General features: G+C 40.8%; 2 protein-coding genes across 8 annotated transcripts in view; one reads left to right on the top strand and one right to left on the bottom strand.

Moving 5' to 3' along the window:
- Positions 1–510: 510 nt before the first annotated feature.
- On the bottom strand, positions 511–16911 carry ZC4H2 (zinc finger C4H2-type containing). Of its 5 annotated transcripts, XM_039378142.1 has the most exons (6): positions 16784–16911; positions 13148–13224; positions 9598–9769; positions 8146–8318; positions 6892–7054; positions 511–5774 (listed from the first exon to the last, which is right to left on the bottom strand). In XM_039378142.1, the coding sequence occupies exons 2-6, from the start codon at positions 13198–13200 to the stop codon at positions 5661–5663; spliced, it is 675 nt and encodes a 224-aa protein (XP_039234076.1). In that variant the 5' UTR covers positions 13201–13224; positions 16784–16911; the 3' UTR covers positions 511–5660. The 5 variants fall into 5 exon arrangements, with proteins under 5 accessions (XP_039234076.1, XP_027578905.1, XP_027578902.1 ...); XM_027723104.2 differs by lacking the exons at positions 13148–13224; positions 16784–16911 and adding an exon at positions 12834–13138; XM_027723101.2 differs by lacking the exons at positions 13148–13224; positions 16784–16911 and adding an exon at positions 12939–13138.
- Positions 16912–17339: 428 nt separating this feature from the next.
- ZC3H12B (zinc finger CCCH-type containing 12B) overlaps positions 17340–26771 on the top strand; it is a 28651-nt gene continuing 19219 nt past the window's right edge. Inside the window, exon 1 of one of the 3 annotated variants that reach the window (XM_027723090.2) lies at positions 17340–17592. The gene's annotated coding sequence lies outside the window, so the exon portion shown is untranslated. Of the gene's footprint in view, positions 17593–17943; positions 18248–18287; positions 18424–26771 lie in introns of those variants that run through there. The other 2 variants (XM_027723095.2, XM_039378104.1) reach the window with 2 other exon arrangements.

Genomic DNA, 26771 nt, shown 5'->3' with positions numbered 1-26771 from the left:
CCTCGCTCTGCGCAGGCGCCGCTTCTCAGCCCGCCCCGACCGCCGGGCCCTGCCTCGCAGTCGCCGCCTGGCGGACACGGCCGGGAGCGGCACTGCAGCCGCGCGCCCCCCCACACTCACCCCCAAGGACCTCAAGGACTCCCGGAGCGCAGATTGGCAAAAATAAACGTCCTGCAAGACCGACGTCGCCTTTCAGAAGTATTTCCTTCATTTTTAAGAACGATAAAGTGCCAAATCAACAATAAACGTTATTTCATCCCTTTGCCAATAATAACCGTGCAGCTTGCCTTCCTTTCTGAGCTGACAGCAGACAGCTTGGATGCCCTGATGGAAACATTAGACAACACTCTCCAACGTTTCTTATAACCTCCTTAATCTTTCCTGTGGTAAAACCCACCCTTGTCATTTGACCGAGAAATACCAAGGCAAATCAAAGAAACCCCACCACCTGACACAGGTCACAAGTTACGAGAGAGACTCCAAGCCATGGGAGGAAAGCTAACAAACAGGTGAAGTTTCAAGGTTTATTGGATTCAGTTATTGTCACACAGCCAGGACAGTTTTGTCTCAGTGATAAATATATGAAAGTATCAATTAAAAGAGAGTGAAGAACAAAGAATTAGGCAATGGGACAAAATAAGTAAAAAAACTCAAGTACTGCAAAACACTGAAGATCTTTACTGGGTCACAAGTAAGTAGATATCACTGATCTTCTGGGTTTTTTACTGTTTGTGGGAAGAGAGGGAAGTTAGGAGTAAGGTCAGTGAAGGCTGAAAAGCACAATAGAAATTTTTAAGTAGTGGTTTTAAGGGTGAGACAAGCTTTGGGGCTTTGTTGTTTTGGTTTGGTTTGGTTTTTTTCCTTAAATTTTTAGACGATTTTTAATGCTACACTTCAGTATTAGATTGCGGAAGATCCAGGGTTTTGCAGCTCATTGTACGGCAGGATCGTGCTAAGCTTGGGCAAATATGACTGAAGCTGATGTCAGTTATAGGGAATACTTCAGAGTTAGTTCTTAGGAAGCTATGAATGTGTATTAGCTTTGTGACTACTGTTCTAAGTAATGTTACAGCTGGGATTAGGATTAAGGAACTGAAAAAAGCATCTGGATGAACAGAAATTATTGAGGGATGTTTCAAAATCTGAACAATTCAGATTGCTAAACAAAATGAACAGAAGCCAAAATTATTTGTTTTGTCTTGGAATAACTATGGTACAAGGAAAGATTAGGGTAGTTGTTAGATTTTGTGGTTTATCTGTATTTGAAGACATTACCTATGGAAAAAAAAAATCATGCTTCCTTTATTTAACCAATCTCAGGTTCTGAGCTCTGTGAGGTCTGGGATAGACATTCTTCTCTGAATCCAGCTATGCCAATGGATTACATTTTTTCTCAAAACTGTTTTCATTCCCATGCAGTAGGTTACCTCCTTTGCTAGCAGTGTACAGCCTATGTGGGCATTCCTGAGAGAGTTGGATTAAGGAGTGCTCACCAGTCTGATGACTGGTAGATATAATCTCCTAATGACAAAGCAGGACTCTTGAGAAGACAGCTATCCTCTGCTTTAAGTTGGAGAGGGAATCATATTTATTGCTACTTTCAATTTAACTTTAGAAGGCAAAACTGAGAAGTTTGGCTATGTTAAAACCTGTTGTACTATCTCCTTTTCCTTTCTGTTTTCTAAAGCTGATTAGAAGGGATCTTTCTTTCTGCATATTTATGTCCACAAAGTTTCTGTAAAGGTATAACAGAATTGTGGCTAATTGCATCCTGTAAAATTAAGACAGCTGAGTCTTACCATTTGGGATATGGCTGCTTCTTGGTAGCATAAGCAAATAACAGATGTGCAGGAAGAAAGCATGACATGAAACAAACATTTATTAAAATGGACTGTACAGACAAATTAAACAGTTACTCCCACAAGGCACAGGAGTAAAATATTTAAAACACAGAAGCCAATGAAAACACCAGATATTGCTAAAACATATAAATTCTAAAATGTAAACCTATGCTGGAGAAATTTGAAAACTGCAAAATAAAGGAATAAAGCACTTACTTAAAGTGCTAGTGAAGTCTTACTTTTTTTTAATAGCATGCTGTTTAGATAATACATCCATGTCTATTCTTTCAAATTTAGTTTCTGTAACTTGAAGCCACTGTCAGGTTAGGTCAGGTCCTGTTTAGAAAGTGAAAGTGGAATTCAGGAAGTGCAAGTATTAAAATTTGCCTTATATTTTCTCTATAGTTAGTGGGGTCCTTGGCACCAAAGTTTAAAAAACTGATGTATCCAGCTTGGGTATGAAAATTTCCGTAACAAAGTATTTAGACACAGTACAGCATTCACATCCTATTACCATGAGCTCAAAGTGGTGGCAGGGTGAAAGCCTTGGGGTTTTTTTGGGTTTTATTTTGTTGTTTTGTTTGGGGGGTTTTTGTGGGGTCTGATTGCAGAACAACAGGACTATCATTTCATAATTATTCCTCTAGTCTCTGGAGAAATTTGCCTGGGAGAAAAGAGCCCAGGGCTGTCACAAGAAGAGCTCTTCACTTAAACTTATGTCATTATTCTGTGAGAGAAAAGAATACTCCTGCCTTATGAAAGACACTACCTCCCTCCCTGCTCCCACCCCCATGATCCCTTAATACATAATACATATTCTGTCTCCTTGAAATAGTTAGGGTCATCTCACATTTGAAGGGACCCATAAGGATCATCAAGTCCAATCCCCCACTCCTTGCAGGACTACCTGGCATTAAACTCTATGATTAAGAGTGTCATCCATGTGCTCCTTGAACTCTGACAGGCTTGGTGCCTTGACCACTTCCCTGGGTTGCTGTACCAGGGACCAACCACTCTCCTAAAGAAGAGCCTTTTCCTAATGTCCAATCTGAACTTCCCCTAATGCAGCTTCACTCTATTTCCTCATGTCCTGTGGCTGGTCATCAGAAGGTGGAGATCAGCACCTCCCCCTCTGCTTCCCCCTTGAGGAACCTGTAGGCCTTGATGAGGACACCCCCCAGCCTTCTCTGCTCAAAACTGAACCAGCCAAGTGACTTGAGCCGCTCCTCAGAGGTCTTGTCCTTGAGACCTTTTGCAATCTTGGTCACCCTCCTCCTCTGGAACACTATAATAGTCTGATGTTCTTCTTGCACTGAGGCATCCAAAACTGCACACAGCACTCAAGGCCTCACCAGTGTAGCGTAGAGTGAGACAATCAGCTCTCTCGACCAGCTGGCGATGCTGGCCTGATGCACCCCAGGACGCAGCTGGCCCTTCTGGCTGCCAGGGCACTGCTGACTCATCTTCAGTTATGCTCGTTTTCAGCAATGCATGCTATTCATATGGCAGAACTTTGTAAAGGATGTGCAAACAAATCTGTAAATACTAGTACATGATTGATGCAAACACAGTACTTTTTTAAAAAAAAAAACCCTAACCTTCTTAAACACAAGAGCACAAGAGACTAGTTTAAAAAAGTAAAAATACAAAACTGTTGTACTAAATCAGTTAAGTGGTGCATCCTTAAGCATACTTCAGTTTAGAGATCCCCCAAGAAAGAAAGAACCTGGAAAATTAACAGTGAAGTGAGAGCAACCATGACTAACCCTATCTATTTCAGAACTCTAAGTTGAAATTACTACAAATCAATCCTTCTATTCACACTACTTCATTGCAGACCATTTGCCTGCTCCATTGTCACTACTTCTTAAATTTATGTACAACTACCATCAAAGTATGCTGCTCTCATGCATGTACTTTGGGGGAGTCCACGTACTTTTATCTTAGTGTACGTTTTCCCTTCAACTTGCTAGGAACTGCTCTGAACAGGGCACACAGCATGTGACCACTGACACTCAACAGCAGAATCTACTATCTGTGCTACAAGATATGCATAATGCATTATACTGCCATTTGGAGCATGGAGTCAGACTATCTTCCATTATTGCTATCTCAGAGAGACCAAATCCCAGTAATTCAGCTAGCAGAATCTGCTCTTCACATAATTTCAGGGGCACACGGTCCACATTCTGTCTCTGCTGTTGACAGATGTTCATATGGCTATGAAACATTAAAATGAGAGAATACCTCATGAACTTGGCATAAGTTACAGGACTATATTCAATAAATCACTCCTGTACTTTGTGGCAGACTTGGGAAATTAATGATGGCATATGTGATTTGGCCAGCAAAAATGCATTATGTGGATTTATTACAGTTGCCAGTGCCCTGTTTTTCCTGTTTAACAAGCCAAATTTTCAATATAACCACTCTAGCATAATAGTAGAGAAGAACTTGAGCTAAAGAGAGAAGAATGTGAACAAGCAGTTCCTGCTTCCTGAAGTTAGTGAAAAGAATATTTAATACTCAAGATTTAGACAACGAAGGCAGTGACAAAACTGGGATTGGAAATGAGTAAATTTTAAGCCCTGTTTCTGTAAGGGGGTCACTGTCATCCTCCCCAGTTCCCCTGGAGGAACTGTTGTTACATTGGGTGAAACAAAGTGAAGACATGGATCCAGGGAGGGGTCTACTCTGGATGCCTTAGTCAGGGTTCTTTTGGCACACATAGAGCAGGAAAAACACTGGCTTGAAGTAAAGCTTACTTGCAAATGACTATTAAAAGACACAAAAATAGAAAGTTTTGGTTAAGGGAGGATGACGACACCAAAGCCCAGTGGTTCTGGTGAAATACATAATTTTTAGTTGACACTGTTCCTCGTGCATGTTACTGAACTTTCCTATGCTCCTGTGGAGGATAAGTCTGCCAGAGGAGATTTTGGCTGTAGAAGCCAGGAAGACAGCAGAATGGCTGATGCTGCAGTCTGTGCACACAGAGATCTGGGATATTTCATGCATGTTCCCTAGAGAACCACAATGTGCAGGTTGGCCATAGAGCCCAGGAGGACCTCTAATACAGTTCACTTGAGCCTTGTTCTTAAGTCAGTCGGTCTTTTGACTGCTGAAAATAATAAACTATTAAGATGCTGAAGCACAACAAATCACATAATTTTTCGAAATTCATACATAGCCATCAACTTTCCAAGTTTCAAGTCAAGTTTCAGGGATTGGTACAATCAAACTCCAGTAAATCAAAATTCATGTGTGTCCTTAATGCACTGATTTTCTGTATAACCTATCTTGTTTTCCCTAAACCTTTCCTGTATAAAAGAGTTCTACTGGCTACACAAACCTATGCAGTCTTACCAGCCTGGAAAACAAATTGTTTGTTTTTCAGTGAAACAAACAGACTGCCATTTCAGCACTTCAAATAGTCTCCTGTTATCAGGAGAAAACAGAAAAAAAATTTTAGTAACATCTGGTTTTTAAAGAGAGAACATAAAAGCATTTGTGGTCATCACATTTGGCCAATAGAAATAGCCTGACTTGCACAAAGAATTTCAGTTTGTTTAGGAGTCCAAAAGATGGAACAACTGAAATGTTAAACTGTAGCACCAGTAATACTTACTTTCCTAAAACCAAACCCTAAGGACCGGAAGGAACTTAAGACAGAACAGGAACATTGTGCTTATATTGCATTAAATAGAAGACAATAAGACGGTCACACTTGAATCTGCACTTCAGTAAAGTCTGGGCACGTTTGCAGTTCTACTGGAAGATTACTGGAACAGGTCACACAGCTTGGCAATCTTCTCCATTTCATTCGTCCTGTTTCCTCTTGGGCTTTTTGGGATTCCGGGATCGACTCTTTGCTTTGCAGAGTGGACATATGGGCGCATTCCGATGAATTTGTTGGTGGCACGATAAACATGCCTGAAATGCAACATTGTAGGCTCTTGTTACAAACATTTAAGCGGCGTTGTTACATGAGTTATTGAGTACCATATTCTAAGTTACAGTACAGGCAAAAATAAGTCTTCTTGCCTTCAAAGGCAAACCACTGCTACATTCTATACAATCTATGTATCTGGATTGTACAGTAATTTCAGGCCAAATGAAAAATTGGAGTATTTAATTGAATTAAAACTACAATTCTGCAGACATGTGGTTCATACATCTATCAGTAAATTCTATTTTGTGTTAAATGTTCCAATGAGGTGTTTACATGCGTAATAGCTCATTGAGCCAGAGAAGTTCCAGTGAAGGTTAATTGTGATGTCATAGAATTTCAGGCAGGAGCAAGTGGTAAGATGAATTCCACCTATTTAACACAAGGTACAGAACTCTGCCTTTTTGCTTCATACTAAGCCCTTTAATTTCCATTTGACTGAAGCATACTACTTGCAGAAAAGCTTTTCAATTGCCTAGCTACAGATAGTAAGTATATAACTATGGAACGTATCTACATCACTTTGCCTACTTAGTCAGTGACTCTTTGAAACCTTGGCAGGATGAGTACCTCTATGGAATTACTTAGCTCTTCTTACTACAGAAGGAGCAGAGTAAAACTGTCACTTAAGTGCCTGTGGTTAGTTTAAGTTAATATCAGTGTTAGTCTTGAAGATCCAAAGTGCAGAAACAATCAATCATCTTTTCTGGTAATATATACCATCAGTAATTTCCCTCATAAAATATGTGCATTGCTTCTAATATGACTCTGTATGGCATTAACTAACAGCTACTTGTTTTCCTCTTGCCAAGCTTTTTTTTTCTTTCTTACATGACTTTCTCCCACGTGAAACACAAGAGGAGTGGGAATTGCCTAACATCTCTGCTGATGGAGACTCCTAAGTCATAAAAGATTCTTGTCCTTAACCCTGGATGACTGATGCTACTACTTTAAGTCTAATGGTTGTTCTTGATTTGAACCACTGCAGGGGGAATCAGAATCAGAACACATAATTTTTCCTTTTTGCAAATACCAATCAACTTCATAAACATAATGTGTTCCAATGGCAAAACAGAAAACCCAGCACATTTGTCTCCTAACCTTCATTGGAGGTGGCTGTTGTCTGAAAGTTGCTGTCTGTCTGGTATCTTGTTTTCTAGCCACTTGCAGCTGTTGGGCAGCTGCTGCAGCTGCAGCCAGAGACTCTGGGATGGGAGGCTCCTGTGGCTCTGTCTGCCATTCTGCCTTCTGCTTTTCAAAGTAGCTATACGGAAGAATAACAAAGAAAAAATGTAACCACCTTCTGAGGTATTTCATTAGTCTCTAAAGGATATTTTGTGTTAAAATACAATGGATCACATTTCCCTATGATGTTCCTCCGGAGTCAAATTGCCTACACTTAGGACTAGTTCATAAATAGAGTCGGTAGTATTTTTCTCTGCATTTGTACACTTCAGCCAGATTCCAGATTGTCAGCTTCTAAGGTATCTTGACGTATAACTCGATATAAATCTAATCCAATCAAAAATAGACAACACATATATTTAACAGCTTCAGATGCAAATCTGTCAAAGAGTTTTTCTGTTTAATTCTGTTAAAATGAATAACTTTTGTAGGCAGTAAATAAATAGATTCTTTGTAGTGTCAAGGTGTTTGGAATGTAAAACAACATTTCTAAAGAAATAAAAAGGAAATCTTGAAAACTGCGTGCCTGTGAAAATTATTTTAATTATGCTGGGCATTAAGAGAAATATAAGCTTCTTAAAACATCCCTTGCATTTAAAACTGATCTGTTAAACAAAGGACATTGTTCTTTGAACAGTAGCTAATTCTGTCACTCTCCCCCACCTAGTTTATACTTTTCCACAGCTTGGATAAACTTACTTGTTGACAGTCTTAGGGTTAGGGTTAAATGCCACTGCCCTGAGCAGGCAGCAAAAAGTAAAATTTTGACTAGCAGCAGCACAAACTAACTGAAGAATACTTGGTTTTTATCCTTCTCTTGTATTGCCTCCTACTATTGCTTGCTAAACAAGTAATTTTCAGGGGAAAAAAAAAAGTTGCTAGAAAATGCAACATGTAGTATAAAAATCTAGACAGCCAACCACCCCTGAATTTGTTCATGTCATATGTAGACTTTGCAGCTTGAAATAATCTAAATTTACCTTGCAACAAGTTCAGACTGAATGTTATCAAATACATGTCTTCGCACATTCCTTTTTTGTTAACTCTTTTGTTTTTCATGCTTACCTCTTGAGTTCTTTTTTCCACCTACCAACAAAAGTAAAATGAGAAAATGTCCAGTAGAATTGAGAGAAAGCATAAAGCCAGATAATGTTTACTTTGGAGACTTACTCAAGGGACAGTTTCTCCTCCTCCTCACATAGATCTGGCAGCCTCTGCAATCCCAGAGTCATTCGCAAAGCATCTACGTGCTCCTTTAGGGGCTTGTATTCCTCATGCAGGCGACGAGTAGATTCCAAGAGCTTGTTAAGATCATTCTCAGACTGCTTGATAGTATTCTCCATCTGAAACAGGAGGATGGGCATGCTTGTAAAGAACTGTCCCTCTCTGAGCAAGAGACTATCAGAAAGAAGAGATTTTTTTTAACGCAAGCTGGAAGAGATCGGAGACAATGCAATAGTAGAGCAAACAGTTAAGGTATTGGGAGGACGAAAATTGGGCAAGGAAGAAGCAACAGAAAGTGACATACGAGATGCATTTTCATTTAAAAAAGATGCACTCAACCTATATGACCTTCTGAACAAAGAAGCAGCAGGTAGACAGGCTACAGATAAAGTCAGCAAGTGAGGACTGACAGAAAACTCTCAGCAGACATTAAAAAAGAAATTAAGGTAGAACAAAACTAATTTTCTGTGTTTTTAAGATATCTGAACACCAACTGTCAGAAGTTAACAAACAAACAAGGAAAGGTTCCTGTTTTTCTTACTGCAGTAAATGGGAAAAGCAGCAGAGAAAAAGACAATCTGACTGGAAAAAGAAGGGAGGATGAAACAGAGGTTGAGATTATGCAACTGGATAGAGGAATGGACATTTCAAGAGATAAAGAAATGCAGTCTGCACATCCAGTATATAGCTTGTACTTGTTTACAATGTGGGAGCTGTTTTGCTCTGGTGCAAAGCAGAGATATCTTCAGAGCTAGAAAGCACTAAGCAATCATGCAAGTGACCTAACATGACATAAAAAATGCACATTCAAAAAGATATTCCCTATTTAGCCCCTCTAATTGGCTCATCTTCCCTGTTTATAAATTGTTTTTCTCTTCTTTGTAGTAATTCCCTTCAGGCTGGTGCTTCTTGTTGTTTGGTGGTTCCACTCAGTGATGAAGGTCAGTTCTTACTAAGAACTTAACAAATACCATGCATTTTCTCAAAATCTTTCTTCCCAAAACCTCCAGTCAAAAGTCCCACCTAGCTGCTAAAGTTTCTCTGTTTCTGGGTGCTCAATGAGAAAAGCCTTACAGGAAGAACAGTTTTCTGTGGGACTGCTGGAGTGATGTTATTGTGGATACTGGTAAAGTCATAGCCACAATAGGCTTGGTTATCTTTCCTCTTGGTGCAAGTGCTTACTATGCCAACATTACAAAATATCCTGCCCAATACAGGAAAAAACAATTACCCTGCAGTAAATTTACTTTGCACTCTGTAGGATCCTAGGATGATGTTGTAAAGTCCAGATTATTGAACCAGTGATAGTTCACTGATGTGCACAATTCCACAGCCTGTGGAATGATTCATATGCCACTGTGTCTTAGTCAGACTGTCTGCAGCTGGACTGTTGCATACCACATTAATATCAGCGTGGATCAGTCGCAGCTCCTCCACATGGGCCATCTTCTCTTGCAGCAGCAGGTCCATTTCCTGTTTATATTCCTTCAGGTGCCTCTCCTCAGACTCCAGGGCTTCAAATTCTGCTTTCAGTCGTGCCTTTATCTTTTCCATCTGCAAAGTCTTATTCCTGAATCCCAGTGGTAATTAAAAATAGAGAGACAACAGTAAGTCACTGAAATATATTTTGTGAGGTGTCACTTTAGATATGATTAGATAGATGGAAGAAGGCAATAGCAGCAACAGACAAGGGTGAAACTAAATATGTCTGAGAAAGGTGAGGTACAACAAGAGTACTGAATTCTAATCCCAGCTCTTTTGCTGAGCTTTTCAATGCTATGAGAATTCTTGTACTGAATTATGAAATTAATAGAACGTTGTCAGATTTTAACAGTTACTGTAGATTCAGAGAGTCTGTACCAATAGAATTCTACTGCATCAGTTGACCCTAGTTCCAAAATAGAGAAATGCAGAAAATCTAGGTTTAGCACAGGATTCTGAGAAATGTAAAACGAACTGTAGATAGAATTCAAGTATGTTGCTACAACATTGTATTATTTAATGTCATTGGAGTTGCTGTGTCATTTACTACACAATGACATATACGAGTCTGAATGTAAATATTGAACTTAAACCAGTAAAAAGAGATCTTCTCTACCCTCCACTTTACATGTGGCAGTATCCCACTAACCTAACATCTACTCCTCTTTTCATCAAATCTCATTGTTCTCATTTATTTAAAACACTTATTTAGTAACGGCAGCTTTGATTACTGAAACTGGGAGTATTTGTCCTCAATTTATTTCCTGTTTCCTCTCCTGTATTTATTACATGTGTTCACCTAAAGACAATGGAAATAGATCTATTTCCTCACTGTTACTAGTCACTGGTGCCATGCTCTGCCAGATTGCTACAACAAATGAGTTGCAGGGGCTTGTTTCAGTCCAAATTATTAGCTTTTGACATTAGGAAAGAAAAAGTGCACACAAATTACAACTCTTCCTGTTAGCATCAGGCAAGATGCAGTAATTTTAAAAACAGGAATCATAAGTGTGATCTCTAGACTGCCTAATGAATTTTGCCCTCATATTTTTTCCCTTCTATTTAAGTTCTTATACTGCATTAATGACAGTAGTCACTAAGTGTGTCCCAATAGGGCATTAAACAGTGAAACTAGCATCTCCCATTGATATATTCATTCTCATTCTCTTTTAGCTCCTCCCAGCCAGAACACTGAGTCTTTAGGTATTTGTTTAATTTTATGACTGGGGTTATTTCTGTGGAAGTATTTAATGCATAAAAATAAGCATGTGCATATATGTTTGGATTGTGGGCATGAAACACATTTACTGAAAACAGTATTCCCTTGACTACAAATTATATGTATTTATCTACAGATACAGATATAGATATAAGTCTTCAAAATCAGATCTCAGATTCAAAATCAGATTCCTGAATCCCTTCAAAAACCCAGCTAAGCTGCCTTTAATAAGAGGCAGAGATCAATGTGCCTAGGAATGGACGACTTTGATTTTGATTGTAAAGACTTTTTTTCCTCTGTATGTAGAATACATGGAAAGCAGAACAAAATAGTCTGCTAAATCTATCAAAGGTGAGTTGGTAAACATAAGAAATTCTCATGTTTATTCTGAAGAAAATTCTTCGCAGAACGTAAGCTCCTTTTAAAAGATTTGGGGATGAATAAATAGGTTACTTGGATCAGATTTTGTTAAAGGTGACTCAAAATAGACATCAATATTGCAAGTAGGCTTGACCTTCTGATGTTGATTTTTTTTTTATTTAACATCCATTCAAGCAACTTTCTTGATACTTCCATGTACACTTAAGCTAGTAACATCACCTTTACACTACCTTATGCCACAAAGTAATAACAAAAATCTGTTAACTGCAGTTTACATATCACCTTTGAATATACTATCAGAAAACTGAGTGCACTGTGAATTTCCAAATACAGGATACCACTCTGAAAAAAATAATTTAAATGAAGTGTTACAATAATTGGACCACAAACTGTAGCAGGCCATACCTAGATCAGTATTTTAAAACAGAGCCTGCCTAACAGTTGAGTAGAAAAGCATTCTTCTTAGACTGTAAAGTATTTGTTGTCTTTCTACAAATAGTTTGGGGATTCTAGACAAATATTTTTGCCTGATCTTTGTTCACCTTTGTGGTATTGCGTAAAGAAGGCTGAGGCCTACCCTTTAATTCACTTTTTCCATGAGTAAAGTGTGCTTCTTAGAGATGCTGTTACCAGCCAGAAGTCTCTGTGACCACCTGCACATACTGCCAGTGGTAACGCCTTCATCCCCAGCCCTCTCTCCTCTCTCCCTGATAGCCCCTCTCCAGTCATAATGTCCTAAAACACTTCTCATCGCCCCAAGGTTACCCACAGTCTTCCACCCCCCAGCTGCTTTCAAAATCACTGTCCTCTGTAGTGTGTTTTGGCTTTTGGATGCATGAATTTCTACTAAATATCGGCAACTCAGGCCTAATCCTCAAAATCTGTGCCCTTAGCCAAAGAGTGGCAATGCCCTACCTAAAGCTATGAAAAATGTCCCCGATGTGGGAACGTGTGGTACCATGCCTGGCTGTTTAGGAGCCCCCTCTTCCACAGCATGCTGTGACTCCCCCTGCGAACGACGCTATATACAAATTCCCGGTGTATCGCCTTGCACGAACCGCAGAGCGAGGCAACTCCGGCCCAGTGGCAGGAGGGAACGGCAGAAAGGCCTCGGTCCGCTGCGTCCCCATCCCCAGCGCCCGGGGCGGCGGCCAAAAGCAGCAGGTAGGGAGATCTCCCGGCCGCCTCCACGCCCTCGGGCGAGCGGGAGCGCAAGGCAGGGCAGAGAGAAGCCGCCAAGGTTCAGCTGCTCCCTGTCGTCTCCCGCACGGATCCCTCGCACGGATGCCCGGCGGGCAGAGCTGGCCCTGGCATCGCCCGCCGGGGGGATGAGCGGCTGCCCCGCTCGGGGGGCTCCGCCGGTGGCCGCAGTGCTGCCCGGCCCGGCCCTGCCCAAAGGCACGTCCGCCCTCGGCTTTCCGTGCCATGCCCTCCCTACCTTTCGCAGCCCGTCAAGGCTCCTGCCCGGGCGTCCGGGCAAAATAAGAGATTCAAGACAGAGCCTCAGAAATATTAAATAATAAGTCAAAGAACTTAAAAACAAACAAATCACCACAACACCCGCGACCCCCCAGCTGCGTTAGGGCTGCTCCGTCCTTCCCATCACTCCGCCTCCTTATCACTCAGGGAAATTTCTCTGGAAATGCACGACCGTTACCGTCCTTCACTACGCATTCCAGCGTTAATCACCAGCAGCAGATGCTCCTTCCCTGCTTAGAAAAATGTATTTTGAGCTTTCATCGTAAACCCAGCGGTAGTTTTCTTTCCCCCAGTAGCACAATAGCTAGTTTCAGATTGATGCATGTCCTCCGCTCCCCCGAGGAAAAAGCTGCTTCATGTAACTGATGAGGCACAAAGCAAACATACCTGATCTCCTTAATGCTCTCGAGTTTGCACATTATTTCTTGCTCATCTGCCATGCTTTTCACTCCCGATTTAAATCTCTTATGAAACGTAAAAAATGCCAAGGGAAAATTAAAAAAAAAAAAATTAAAAAAAGAAGAAAAAACATACAATAGACACAATGTGGTCACCCCCTCCTCGCATATGCGCTCTGAGCCTGTGCAGGAGACTCTAGTGGGAGATATGGGAATTAGAGTCCAGCTTCCTATTGCTGCCGAGGCAAAGAGCCTGCAGAGAGACTACAACACCCACAAGGCAGAGCAGAGCTTGCCTGCCCTTCTTCCTGCAACTACATTTTAAATCGATTTGTCAAACTTCATTATGTTAAAGGTTGTTAGGAGTGCAAAAAGAGGAGAAGGCTTCCTTCTGAGATCTGTGCAATGTTTAGTTTTTCATTAAAATAGGCACTAAAAGACTGTTGAATGGGTTCATGATTTTGATTAAAAACTTGGACGCAAAGGTAAGCTGTAGTCATAATTACTATCATGCTGTTTTGTATTGGACACTCTCAGTGATGCAACTGTTTGGAGTTCAGAAAGTACAGATTTTGTTCTTTAGGTTTTCTTTCTTTTTCTGCAACTGTACATAGTACTTGTAATTATAAAAAAAAAAAAAACAAAAACAAAAACAACCCCAATCCAAATCAAAACAAAATGGAAAAAAAACCTAAACAGAGCTAATGCAAATAAAACTCTTAGATTGCAGAAAGTGACTATTTGTCTTTCTACAGTCTACAGACATTCTAGCCAAGAATAACAGAGCACTTTATAAAGCTTGCTGAATAGACCTTCAGTCTTTCCTTAGCCAGGTAATTATTCCTCTTTGCCTTCTGTAACGTACTAAGCACTGCGTTTTAAATTATGAAGGTAACAGTTGTATCTCTACGCTTTGAAAGGTCTCTTCCAGGATCTGTCCTAAGAGATCCATGGTGTAAATTCACAATCATGACCTGTATGTCCAAGCATTTAATCTGGGGTTTCCCAGCTCATGGTCATGCTGGGCTGAAGCATCAGCACATTAGAATGAATGTTAAGCTCAAGGTCTCGACAATCTGTAGGGAAACTGGATTCTGCAAACATAAACTTGTGTGCTACAAATGTATAAGCAGCAGTACCATAGTCTTAGCAAATATAACAGACCACTCATCAGTCAGTAGCATGAGGCTGATGAGAACAGGGTAATTTTTCTGAAATATATTACAGAAATGCTATATGGAAGGCACTGGAAATATTTAACTTCTACTCAGCACTGATCAAACTTGCTGGTGTCTTGCCTGCGGCTCTGAAAAGGAAGTGAAAAATTAAAATGGACAGAATGCAAAGGAGAGCAATCAAAATGATAAGATTTTTGGGGAACACAAAAGATGGCTGAATACAAGACAGTATGGACATATTTACATGGCAAGTGGTAGCTGTGCTTGAGTTAGGGCTTCCAGTCACAGAGCTGAATGTCCTGAGCCAATTGCTTCTACAGTTGCAGACTAAGGGCAAGTGGTCCCCCTCATGTATGAATACCTGTGCCCAGAAAGCCAGCAAACTAGAGTATGAAAAAACGAGGAGTTCTTTTCTTCATTATTTAAGGACTTTGGCCTATGTTGTTGTGTTTTTCAGTTAAATGAAGATGAAGGAAAATGGTGATAGGCATCAGCACCCTCTTCATCATGCCACAGTTTTTGTAAAGAAATCAGAACTTAAAAAGCCTGATCCTCATATGAGTCAATTGCAAACTCTTGCTGCCTTAAAAATTGAAGACTGTCAGATTGAGCCCTAAGTGAGCTGTGTGCTCAGAGGGGACAGGCTTCTTCAATGCATGACTTAAATAGATGAACTAATTAGTTTGAGGGGGTAGAAGACAAGTTAGCTATAGTCAGTCAGTGAATCTTGATGCTAAGACAGTGAGGGAATGAGAGCGGGTAGGGTGAGGACATGAGAGGGAGAGAAGGAAAATGCCCTTGAACAGGAGGGCAGCCTACTTTTGCACTGTTTATCCTATTTTTTAATTTCTGGTTTTACAGGCTAAACTAAAATGTTGAGGACAGAAAATGAAAATGCAAATTCAATTTGTTACTTTACTCTGCTTTGAATGACATAAAGAAAACCACTCCATGGTGTTATACCTTAGCTGGAAGTTGTTAGGAAGTAAACCTACCCACAAGCATTAACAATTATTTTTCTATCCATGTTTAAAAAAAGGACAGAAAAATATTACATCTCCATATTTCAAAGTGGTCACAAAGTTTGATACTTGCAATTCAAGCACATACAAATTGGTAGCATTCAACTTGTGCCTCATGGCTTCGGTCAAGTGTTTTAATGTCTGTGTTTCAATTTTCCTTGTATACAAGTGGGTCTGACAGTTCTTTACATGATCCAAAATCACCGCACTGATGTGTATTGTCTATTCTGCTGCTATTTATAAACTTTGGTATGTGTGATCCAAATAAGGATCAGTTTTTCTCAGCACACAGATTAGATTTTTCAAAGGAAGCTTCAGATTTAAGCACAAAAATGAAAAAAAATTGAAAAAATATTTCAGATGATCCTGAAAAATTCAACCTTGTTTCTATTTGATCTTTTCTAAACCAACAGGTAACAAGCGGATAAATTTCAAAACAAGTTGCAGTATTATGCAGAATGAAATTAATGTTAAAATTACTACCTTACTTCATTGAGCACAGGATTGCATTTTTGTACATAAAAAAACTAGCTGCTTCCATTTAACAGTCTTACATCAGTCCACACACTTCATCATTGTGACAACAAATCTAGTGCAGAACAATTCCAACTGCAAGAATGATTTTTTTCCCGCCTAGGTAATCACCCTAGCTACAGCAATCAATTCTACAAGTCTGGATGGCAATGTAGGTCCCTTCTACTTGAGCTATTAATATTCTAACCAAATTTTAAAAAATTATGCTACATGTTTTATGCAACAAACAGCATTTAAAGAAGTATTAAAGACCAATGGAGAAGATTCTCCAGTAAAACATACAACAGAACTGAACTTTGGCTAATATACTGCTGGGTTAGGTACAAGTCACCACCATGAGCAGAATGTGTAGCAGTGTTGTCAAACCTAAACATCAAAGAATGGATGAGTCAAAATGGTGCATCCCAAGTTGTGAAATTTGCTTTAAATTCCTGAGTTTTTAAAAAGGAAATAAATTCTTTCTGTATATCATTGGGTTTTTGAGCTTTCAAAATGTACTCCTCGCAGTTGCCAGATTTTTTTCCTGCAAGTGGGCTATCCCAATTGTACTGGTCCAGTTCATATTTTAAAGGAAAGCTGATACTGGTTTCAGGATGCTTTGGGAAGCTGAAGGTAGTCACCAGCAACACTGAAACTGATAGGAGACAACTACATGCTAGCCCTGAGATCTGCAGAGCATCTACTCTTCAAATGTCAGTGTTTCATGCAAATGCTGAAGCACTCATTTAGATCCTACAGAACTAAAGGTCTAAGTACCTGCATATGTTAACCCTGGCTTATCCCAAAACTAGGCCTAAATATATCTGTGTTTAGTCATATCCTTTATTTCATCCTCCATCCCCATTCCCATGACCTGCAAAACTGGAAAAAGACAGTGTTTTTATAGAACACCTGCCATCCTCTCTGTAAGCCGCCTCATCTTGTTCCAGTCAGGAGGTCAGATGTCCGTAGGGGACAACGCCAAGGGAGATGTCTCCCTTCCCATTCTCTTCCGAAACCCGAGCCCACATCCCCCTCGCGGCTGGCTCCCACCACACGACAACCCCCAGCAATCAGCCGGTGGTGCCCGGCGGGAGCACGAGCTGTCGCTGTCCCTCTCTCCGTCCCCTTCCCTATACCTGCACCCTCCCGTTCCCTCTCCCAGCCCTGCACCCTCCCGTTCCCTCTCCCAGCCCTGCACCCTCCCGTTCCCTCTCCCAGCCCTGCACCCTCCCGTTCCCGTCTCCGCCCGGCCCCGCCCCGTGCCCTGTCCGTGCCAGCAGCGCCCCCTGGCGCCGTGAGGGAGAGGGAAGCCTGGCCTCGCGCGCTCCTGAGGGCGGCGCACGCGCAGCCTGCACGCGGAGCCGCGCGCCTGCGGCAGCGAGGGCGCGCGCGTTGCCGGGCGACGGCGGCCGGGCGGCGGCGCGGGCCCGATGCGGCGCGGCCGGGGATGAGGCGGCGGCAGCGGCCCCCGCGCTCCCGCCGGCGCTGAGCCCCGCGCCCGCACCCTCCCCCTTCCCCCTTCTATCGCGTTCCGCCCTGGCTCTGCTCCTCCACGCCCCCTCCTCTCCCATCGCTCCGGCCGGCCCTTCCCCCTCCATGCGGCGGGAGCGGCCGGAGTGGGGCCCGTGCCGCGGCCGCGCCGAGCCCCGCCGTCCCTCAGCTCTTCGCCGCCAGATCCCGCAGGGAGCCGCGGGCGTTGTCTGCAGCGACAACAGCGGGTGAGGCCCCGGCCGGGGGCGGCGGGCGCTGAGGGCGGGCGAGGGCGGCTCGGAGCGGGGGAGCGGTGGAGCCTCCCAACCCCCCCGCGGGGTCCGCGCGGTGTGGGGGGCGGGGGAGAGCGGTGGGGCGCCCCCTGCCGCCCACCGGGCGCGCTCCAGACCCGGCGGCAGCCGCGGCGCGGCCGTGGGGCCCTGCCCTGCTCGGCGGCCCTGCCCAGCTCGGCGGCCCTGCCCAGCTCGGCGGCCCTGCCCTGCTCGGCGGCCCTGCCCTGCTCGGCGGCCCTGCCCTGCTCGGCGGCCCTGCCCTGCTCGGCGGCCCTGCCCTGCTCGGCGGCCCTGCCCGCTCGGGGCAGCGCGGGGAGCGCCGCTGCCCGGTGGTGCCGCTGCCCCAGGGCGGGCGTTGTCCCGGAGGTGCCGCTGCCCGGGGGCCGTTGTCCCGGCGGGGCCGCGGCACCGGCGGTGCCACCGCCGCCCTGCGCGCACCGGGAGCGGCGGTGCCTGGCCTGGCCGTCCGTCGCTGCGGCTGCCGCCCGCCCCGCATTGGCCGCCGGCTGGACGAGGGGACACGGGGCCTTCGCGGGGACCCGGCGGCGCCGTCCTTCGCACAGCCCTGCAGGAGCGGGCTCGGGGCCCCGGGGCTGCTGCGGCAGCGCAGGTGAAACGGCCTGGACAGCTGGGGACACAGCCGGGAATTTGGCCTGGTTTCATTTAGCAATTTTAAGTAATTTTAAACGCCGAGGAGGGATTGCGAAGGCTGCCTTACCGCGCTGTTTTAAGAAGGTGTTCAGTGTCTGAACAGGAGAAGCAAGAAACTTACATTAGCGAAAAAAGGTGGTGAAATAAGGAAATTACTTTTGTAGAGGGTACCTGATGCGTGCAACTTACATCCTTCCATTTTGCTTTATAGTGCAACTGTGAATAAGGAACTGCTCACTCATACAATATACCTGAGGTTTGAGATGCTTTTTCTGATCAGTTAATTTAAAAATGTTATTTTTTCATAGCCATCTGCTGTTCCAGTTGTCATTAAATAATTCCGAAATTATATTTCACAAGAGCTGTATATTTCCTTCACAAGTTAACAAACAGTAAAATTGAATCAAAAGCTATATTGGATCTTCTGATAGGTGGGAATCTAAATTCAGGTTTATTGAGATACGTGTGATATTGTTTTACTTTTTTGTTAATCTTGCAATGTGTTTGAGTGATTAGCATGTGTTGTCATAAATGGGAAGAAAGAATAAGAAGAATACAAAAATGCTGGTCGTTTATGAACTTCCATTATGCCTATCAGTAGTTCTGAGTGTGCAGCATTCCAGGTCCATCTGATTTCTTGTGCTTGGTGTGTTTATTGAAATTGAAGAGCCTGTCAAGTAGTCTTTTTTGTATAGGGGCTATCCTTTACTGATGAAATATATCTTTTGCTTGCCGGATGTCATAAACAAACTATGATATGTAGAACTGAAAGGTATATTTCACAAGTGTGGCTAATGTCACTTACAAAATTATCTTGGCTTCCTGCTGGAAAAATGGGTTAGTGGGAATGTCAAGGTCATCTTCAAATTTAGAATCATTTGGCTGCCTTTCGAATATGTCTTTTCTTCTTCAGTGTGATATATATTTCCCATGTATTAGTCTTGTGGCTGTTGATGTTTTCTGGACCTGTGATATATTTATCTTCTGAAATAATATTTAGCAACTTTTAAAAGAAGCAGTCTGTTAAGCTTCCTAAGTCACTTTCATTTGAATGACCTCTATAAGATGTATTTTAAAAAAAAGAAAATCTAACTGCATACAAACACACCGTTCAGAAAGAATGGACAGAAAAAGGGTTAAGCGGATGAATGGATACCAATGACACTTTATATGCTGATGAACTAGTAAGAAAGTGAATTCTTACTGTCAACAGCTATGAATTAGGTAAGTTCTGGCTTTCTGTTCTTTGATCTTTCTGGATGCCTTTTCCAATGCAAATTATTCCGTTGTAGACATCTGCTGGATTTGACTTTCCTAGCCACTTTACAGTTTGCAACTGAAATGTCATTTTGTTAAACACTTATAATTCTACTATAGATCTGTGAATAACAGAAGTAAAACAAATTGCTTCTGTCACTTGCACTTTGTTACTGTTTACATCAAGAGCAGAAGCATTGGAGCTTTTGGGAATGAGGAAGGCAGCAGGGCTTGAGAAGGTGAAGAAAAGCAATTTATAAACTCGCAAGGAGTTCCCAGGTGTTGCCACATTGTAAATTAGTTTGATATATTGATTTGTCCATCTCATAATTTGAAAAAAAAAAATGAAAAAAACCAAATGACTGTAATGCTACCTGCCTCACACACCTCTGAGAATGCTGTCCTCCTTCGATCATGGAATCTGCTAGACACAAAGAGCTTTGAAGAGCCATGTGTTCATGGCTGGACTAAGATACATTTTTAAATATATAAACTTTCACTTTTTCACTTTTTGTAATTTTGTTGTAAAAGGCTATTTTTTTCCTAGACATTATAAATGAAAAGGGTGTTTGACTAATGATACTGGTACTTTTAAAATGCTTTACGTCTGTTAATGTAAATGTGTAATGTGGGATGGTTTTTTTATTTCCTGTGAACTGTCCCTTTTTGTTGATAAGCTGTATTTGATATGATATATTCATGGTAACACAGATAATTCATCTGGAAATAAGAATACCATGACCACCTTTACAGATGTAGGCTTTCTGCTGCCATGATATGTAGGTGTTGTGTTTGATGTATTTCAGAGTTAGCAAGTGTATTTGGAAGTGCAGAGCTAAGCAGTATAGCATCTCCTGAGATGTCATTTCATTCTTCTGAGGTGGCCAATTTATTCATGAGACTGGCCATAATAACTCTTCATTAGCTGGCAGTTTTGATTCAAATATATATGTTCTTTTATATTTAAATAAGTATTTTAGCGAAGTATCTTTGAGTTGTAAAGGTAGCTATTGTATTTAATTTTCTTACATGAATTATTTTTGACATTGCTTGCTAAAAAGCAGATGGATTCACCCTGTCAAAATAAAACCTAGGCTTTACATGGTTTGTTGCAGGCCTCTTCTAGAATTTCATTAGGATATCATTGTACAGTGTAACTAAAGTGTTTTACAAATCCCAGCATAGACCAAGGTGCTTGTTGGTTCCATAGTCGAAATATAACAGCTCCTTTTCCATATTGATTCCATCTGGAGAGAGACCCTTCATCAAGATTAATATCGATTCTGATTAGCTGAGTCAACTTCTATTTCAGTTGACTAGAGAGGAATGCTATAACAGGGACAGAGCATCAACCTAAGGTTAAAGCCAAAGGTTTAGACTTAATTATGTTCAGTGAGGACATCCACAAGAAGTTTACTGTATGCACTCCTTTCATGAACGCACGGACACCTCTGTCAAATCACATAAAGTCAAAACTAAGCGACTATTTCAAACTAAAACCCCTGACTCTATGCTTTTTCTTTTTTTTAAGATCAAATACTAGTTTCCGCCTCTTTGACAAGTCTCCTTTTTTTTTGATTTCTACGTGTTCCTGATTTAAAAAGCAAACAAAAAAAACACCCCTTGAAACAAATAACCTATCACACAAAACAAAAACCTTCCTCAGGCCTTGGCCCTATTTAGATCTCCCTTTAGTTGCTGGAGCATGGGGATTTTCTGTTTTCACTTTCAAATCCAAATGGTAGGGTTTTTCTGTTGTCTTTTGATGATGACTTTCCAGCTTCTTCACCTTGGAAATGAACAGTGTTGTCATTGTAAGAATGAAGGAATCTTAGTGTAAAAGAATAATCAGTTTGGATTGGACCTCCTTTAAGTGGTCATTTAGTCCCTTGCTGAAAGCAGACCTAATTAGCCATGGACTGACTTTGTTTTTTCAAAAGCACGGTAACAGGTGTGAAAATCTAAAGTCACGAGATGCCTTTAAGCTCCTCTTGCTGTTTTCCATTAAGGTAGCGTTTGACGCTCAGTAAAGCTACCGTTTGAGGCTTAGCTGAGCGAGGTGTCTTTCTGTGCTTTAGGCATTTTTTAGTAGTTTCTAAAGTGGTTGTTTCAGTTTATCAGAAAGCTTCTGTCCTAACAGGTGAGTTACATCCTGAGTTACAATCCTCTTGTTGAATGGCAGAGCATGTGAGGGTCTGTCCAGTATATTGAGATCTTTAGAATCAGAATACCCTTTGTTTTTCAGGTTTCATGAAGATTGATGAGATTTCTTGTTAAAGGAACATTTAGTTTATTTCAAAGTACTGTTCTAAATATTCCATTACAAATTGAATTAGTGTAAGTTAAGATGATAGGATGCAACCCATCCTTGACGTGTCTTTGACTCAGCTGCAATCACAACTTTTTTTTTTTCCCCTTCCAGGAGCATTAATGAGTCATTTAGATCTGCAGATTAGGTAGTAGGAATGGCCTCCAATCAGAATGTGGATTAGGAGAACCACTGTATTGCTTTGGTCACAGATTTAAATTAATTATCTCAGTTTGTTAGAAATTGCCCACAAATAATATTTAAGGGGTTATGTGTCTGCTCTTATTTTATGTTGTCAACTGAAGTGTAAATGTTGCCTTAGTAGGGACAACAGAATAATGCTAGCTGTAGCTCCTTAAGATTACTAGAAAGGGAATATTTGTGGAAAAGGGATACTATAGGTGTTTGTTTACTGTATAGTTCTTTTTTTTTTTCCTGTCCTAGGAAATATGGTTAAATACCTAATGCAATAGAAATATTCCTTTTCCTTCCCTTCAGAAGTCTGGCCTGTACTTTTACTTGTCTTTTGCTCAGTGCTACCTGTTCTTTTTAGGTTGGGTTAACTCCATACAGGAATCATGTATCTTAAGAAACAGCTAAAATGCTGCTTCCTCTATGTATAATTCCAACTATTCATCCTGTCCTTTTGAATTCATACTTATGAGAGTGACAAAATTAATGAAGTTTGAGGCAAGTTGCTTAAATTTTATATTAGCTTTGCATTTCTTTTCAATTCGTACTTGGGTTGTAGTTTGTAGGATAACAGAATGTTCTGAGTTGGAAGGGACCCACAAGGATCATCGACTCCAACTCCTGGCCCTGCACAGGACACCCCAGCAATCCCACCACGTGCCTGAGAGCATTGTCCAAACACTCCTTGAGCTCTGGCAGCCTTGGGGCTGTGCCCACTGCCCTGGAGAGCCTGGTCAGTGCCCAACCAGCCTCTGGGGGAAGGACCTTTTCCTGAGATCCAACCCAGCCCTCCCTTGTTGATTCCTTCACAAGCAATTTCAGGTTCTCTGTGACATGCTAGACACAGCTTGCTCTTATGTATAGTCCTATACATAGTGTATTAATGATCACTGTAAGTATTTACTGAAGTAAATTTGAAGTACCTCGAACATTGAGGTGTTATTTTAGTTTCTTAGAACTATTTTTCAGTTTAACAAAACTCTATAATATGCTAAGAATGCAGTAAAAACAGATACTTTCCTACCAAGTTTTCTATTCTGTGGTACTGTTTCTGTTGTATGGTTTGAGTTAAATCCTGTAGTCATCACTGAAGCAAAATGACTTCTTGGCAAAATCTCTTGGTAAAAGCTGTGGATTTGGGCCAAAGGATTAATTGCATATTTGCACAGTAAAGAATACATTGTTCTATTTAATGTTCTAAATCTACTATGACCCTAGTATTTAATAGGTTTTATTTTGGATTTCCAGAAGTGGTCATACTTTCTCAGACTTCTAGCTAATCAAAATGCTTTTACTCATTTCCCTGGTGTCTGTTGGTAGGTTCATGTTTTTTTTTTCCTGGCGTTTTCTGAAATGGTCTGAGCACTGTCTTTGAGGTCTTCTTTCTGATGCAGTGCAGTGCTGTGCTTTTCTGTTTAGTGTCTTGCTTGTTAGGGGGAGGTTGAGCACAGTAACAGTGCAATTCGGTACCGTTTCTGCTTAGCTGAATGAGGAAGTTTTCATCAAGGTCAGCCAAAAAAAAAAAAATCTAACTTTGTAACTTGTGGCAACTCAGTGGCAAATAATGAGATGTTCTTTTTAAGGGTCTATTTTTTTTTTTTTTAAGTCTTGATTACTAGAAATGTAATATTTAGTCTAATGTTGATGAAATAGAACATAAAAAGGCAGAGTTGCGCTCGTTAACTTTCACAGCCTGGGAAGTAATAAGCGGTGACTCTTGTATATAATTCAGCTGTCTTGTCATTGCTGAAGGACACTGTCACTATCTGATGCCTTGTGCAGTAGTCCAGCCAGACACCAATCACTCGCATTCAGCAGTATTGAAAAGAAAAGTGAGAAACTTAGGTCCCTAGAGTGGTAGTTGTACAATTACTTTCTTTCATGACAATGCTTATATAAGATATTTTTGTCTACCATGATTGTTTTTTTTCTTGCCTTTGTGTTGCAGGATGTTGTTCCCCTTTTTCACAGGTGCAATTGTTTTTTTGAGATGCACTGTAAATTTAATCTGTGTTTAAAAAACAAACTCTCCCTTCAGAAAAACTCCTACCCAATCCCTTTTCCAGCTGTCATGATGAGCCTGTCATCTTCTTCATACTCTAGGGAGAGTCATGGACAATTAGGTTCCTAGCTTAGGTGTTTTGGTTAAGAGTCTGTGGCATGATTTCACAAATCTAGTTTTTCATATCCACAGATATTCTCATCCAGTTTGAAAATTACCTGGTCTGCTGGCTCAGTGGCTTACCCTGCATCATTGGCACTGCCCCTGAATTTCCAGAGTTCTCAAACAGCATTCATGATGTTCTTAAACTGAGCCAACTGTGGTAAAGCGATTTCAGGGCTAGGGGTTGGTGAGGAAGGAGAACAACCATGTGACTTTTAAACATTTACAGCATTTGGGAAGGGAGAACTCTATTTTACTTTTCTGGAATGGTCTGTGAAATTTATGAAGTGATACACTGACAGAATCAGAACTTATGTGTGTATATATATATATGGCCATATCTATCTATCTGTCTATCTATCTGTCTATCTATCTGTCTATCTATCTGTCTATCTATCTGTCTATCTATCTGTCTATCTATCTGTCTATCTATCTGTCTATCTATCTGTCTATTTATATGTGTGTGCATATGGTGGGTTTTTTCCATCACTGTTCAGTGTAGACAAGACACATGAAGGCACAATAAGATACATAAGATCAGAAAGACAAAGCTTAGTGGTATTTCTAAAGTAATTTCTAGTTTTCTATATCCTGGTGTATGGATTCCTCAAATTCAGTCCTCTCTGCACAGCTGAGCTTTTTCTACCATTAAAAGTGTTCTGTCAGCATTTGTCAAGAAAGAATATCCCCTTTAGGGTTGGGTGGTGGTAATAATTACATTCATCTGGATTAGTGAGCCAACACTGAAAAATCTTCCCTTGCCCTTTGCCTCTCTAATAAAAGAGTGCTAAGTCACATTCCTTATTGTTCTTCTCCAAAGGTGGTTAAGGGAGGGAGAGAGACAGATGGAGAAACAGAACTGGCAAATTTCTTTTTCTTTTAAAATACTACCTCTGAATTGACTCAGAAAGGAGGAAGCTTCTAAATAAAAATTATTACTAACCACAGCTAGCAGGCTATTTTTCAGTTGCTGTTTCAATATTAATTTTAAGGACAAGGTGTTCACTGCTGGTGTAAGCTGCTAGTACTTTACTTTAGATTTAATGTATGTTAGTGTTTTTTTTCAGAGAAGTCAGAGTAGAAAAAGTAAAATATTTTTCTTTATATTGTTCTGAGTTTCACTTGATAAAAGACTGTACAATATTAGGCCTTTGATTTGTGTGAATTTAATGTTTCTCTTTTCATTAGAATGACAGTGTTGAGACTTCCCAGCAATGTGTTGAGGCTGACATTGCGTAGTACAGTAAGAAAAAAACTAAACTGAATCAAAATGCTGTCATTTTTGTGGCTCTGATTATCAAGGGACTGAAAAGTCTGATCTGCCATTTTAACGCTTCTGTTAAAAATGCTACTTGACTTAGCGCATATTCTGCAAATACTGATTATACATATTTCTAAATTTATAAATTAACTGCAGATCTGTGCTCAGATCTTACTTTAGACCATCTCTAATTTATTAGGTTAAAAAGTACAAGAAGGATTTGAAGAGGTGTTCGATCTTAAGCATCTTAAAATTAGAGTATTCTTTTTAAATTAAGAACATTCCTCACTTCTCAGTGAGCAAAATATATTGTAAGTGATGTTAATGCCAAGTATTTGCATCAAAAAGCAGCTGGTTTTAAAGCCTAATATACTTGTTTTCCTTCACTTGTATGTATTTTGGACTTTTTATGGAAGCTGTATCAAAATATATATGCTATACATCTGTCACTGAACTTGATGCTTATCTGAGTGTTATTTGCTAAGTATGAAAGCTCTTAGGACAGTCTTAATACAGTTTGAAACTGTGACTACAAATTATGAGTATTGTAGTTCTCTAAAAGCATCAAATTCTGCAGTCACTTTAATTTCCAAATGGCCAACTTAAATAGGAAAATTTTCTCAAAAGCCTGTTTTATCCTGTTTTCCTACAGTGTTGCAACATTTGTAATTTAGATAAGTTAGGCTACCACATTTGTTACATGCTGAAAATAATTCATTCTAAAGTTCAAAAGTAAATTGGTGAAAGTGATTAATTCCTGTTGAACTACAATATATGTATTATTATATGCATGTGTAAACTGAAATGTGTTCCTGTTATCTCTGTTTAAATCATGATAAATATGAAAATCTAGTGATTCGAGGTATATATACATACAGGCAAAATGCTACAAAGCTCCAACTCTTTGCCTTTTTATTAAGGACAAGAGATAATTGCCTATAATGTCACGCAGTACGACTCTTCCAGTTTTTCATTCATTCTGAAATACCCAAATGTTAATTTTGGAATATTTTTCCACTTTTCTTCAGCTGTGAATCTGTCTCAGCAGATGTGTATCACCTAAGTGTATAATTAGAATGAGAAAAAGCTACTGGTTTTAATTGTGACTCATATACTTTGTCAACTTTAAGGGCTTTCTCAGCAGATAAAATAATTCACTACCTCAGAAAATATTCAGAGCAGCAAGCAGTAATGTGTAATATCTGTACTGCTCCTGAGATAAGAATACAACAAGATAGTTGTGTCCTCAGTGCCATGAAAACACCAATGTTGAGTTGTGTCACTTTTTTCATGAGCACTGT

The sequence above is a fragment of the Pipra filicauda genome, unplaced genomic scaffold (genome assembly GCF_003945595.2).
Source record: "Pipra filicauda isolate LSUMZ 115617 unplaced genomic scaffold, ASM394559v2 scaffold9_size5747161_pilon, whole genome shotgun sequence".
In the NCBI taxonomy this organism is placed as follows: domain Eukaryota; kingdom Metazoa; phylum Chordata; class Aves; order Passeriformes; family Pipridae; genus Pipra; species Pipra filicauda.
Note: the sequence above shows the minus strand (reverse complement) of the source record. Positions and strands in the feature narration are given on the sequence as shown.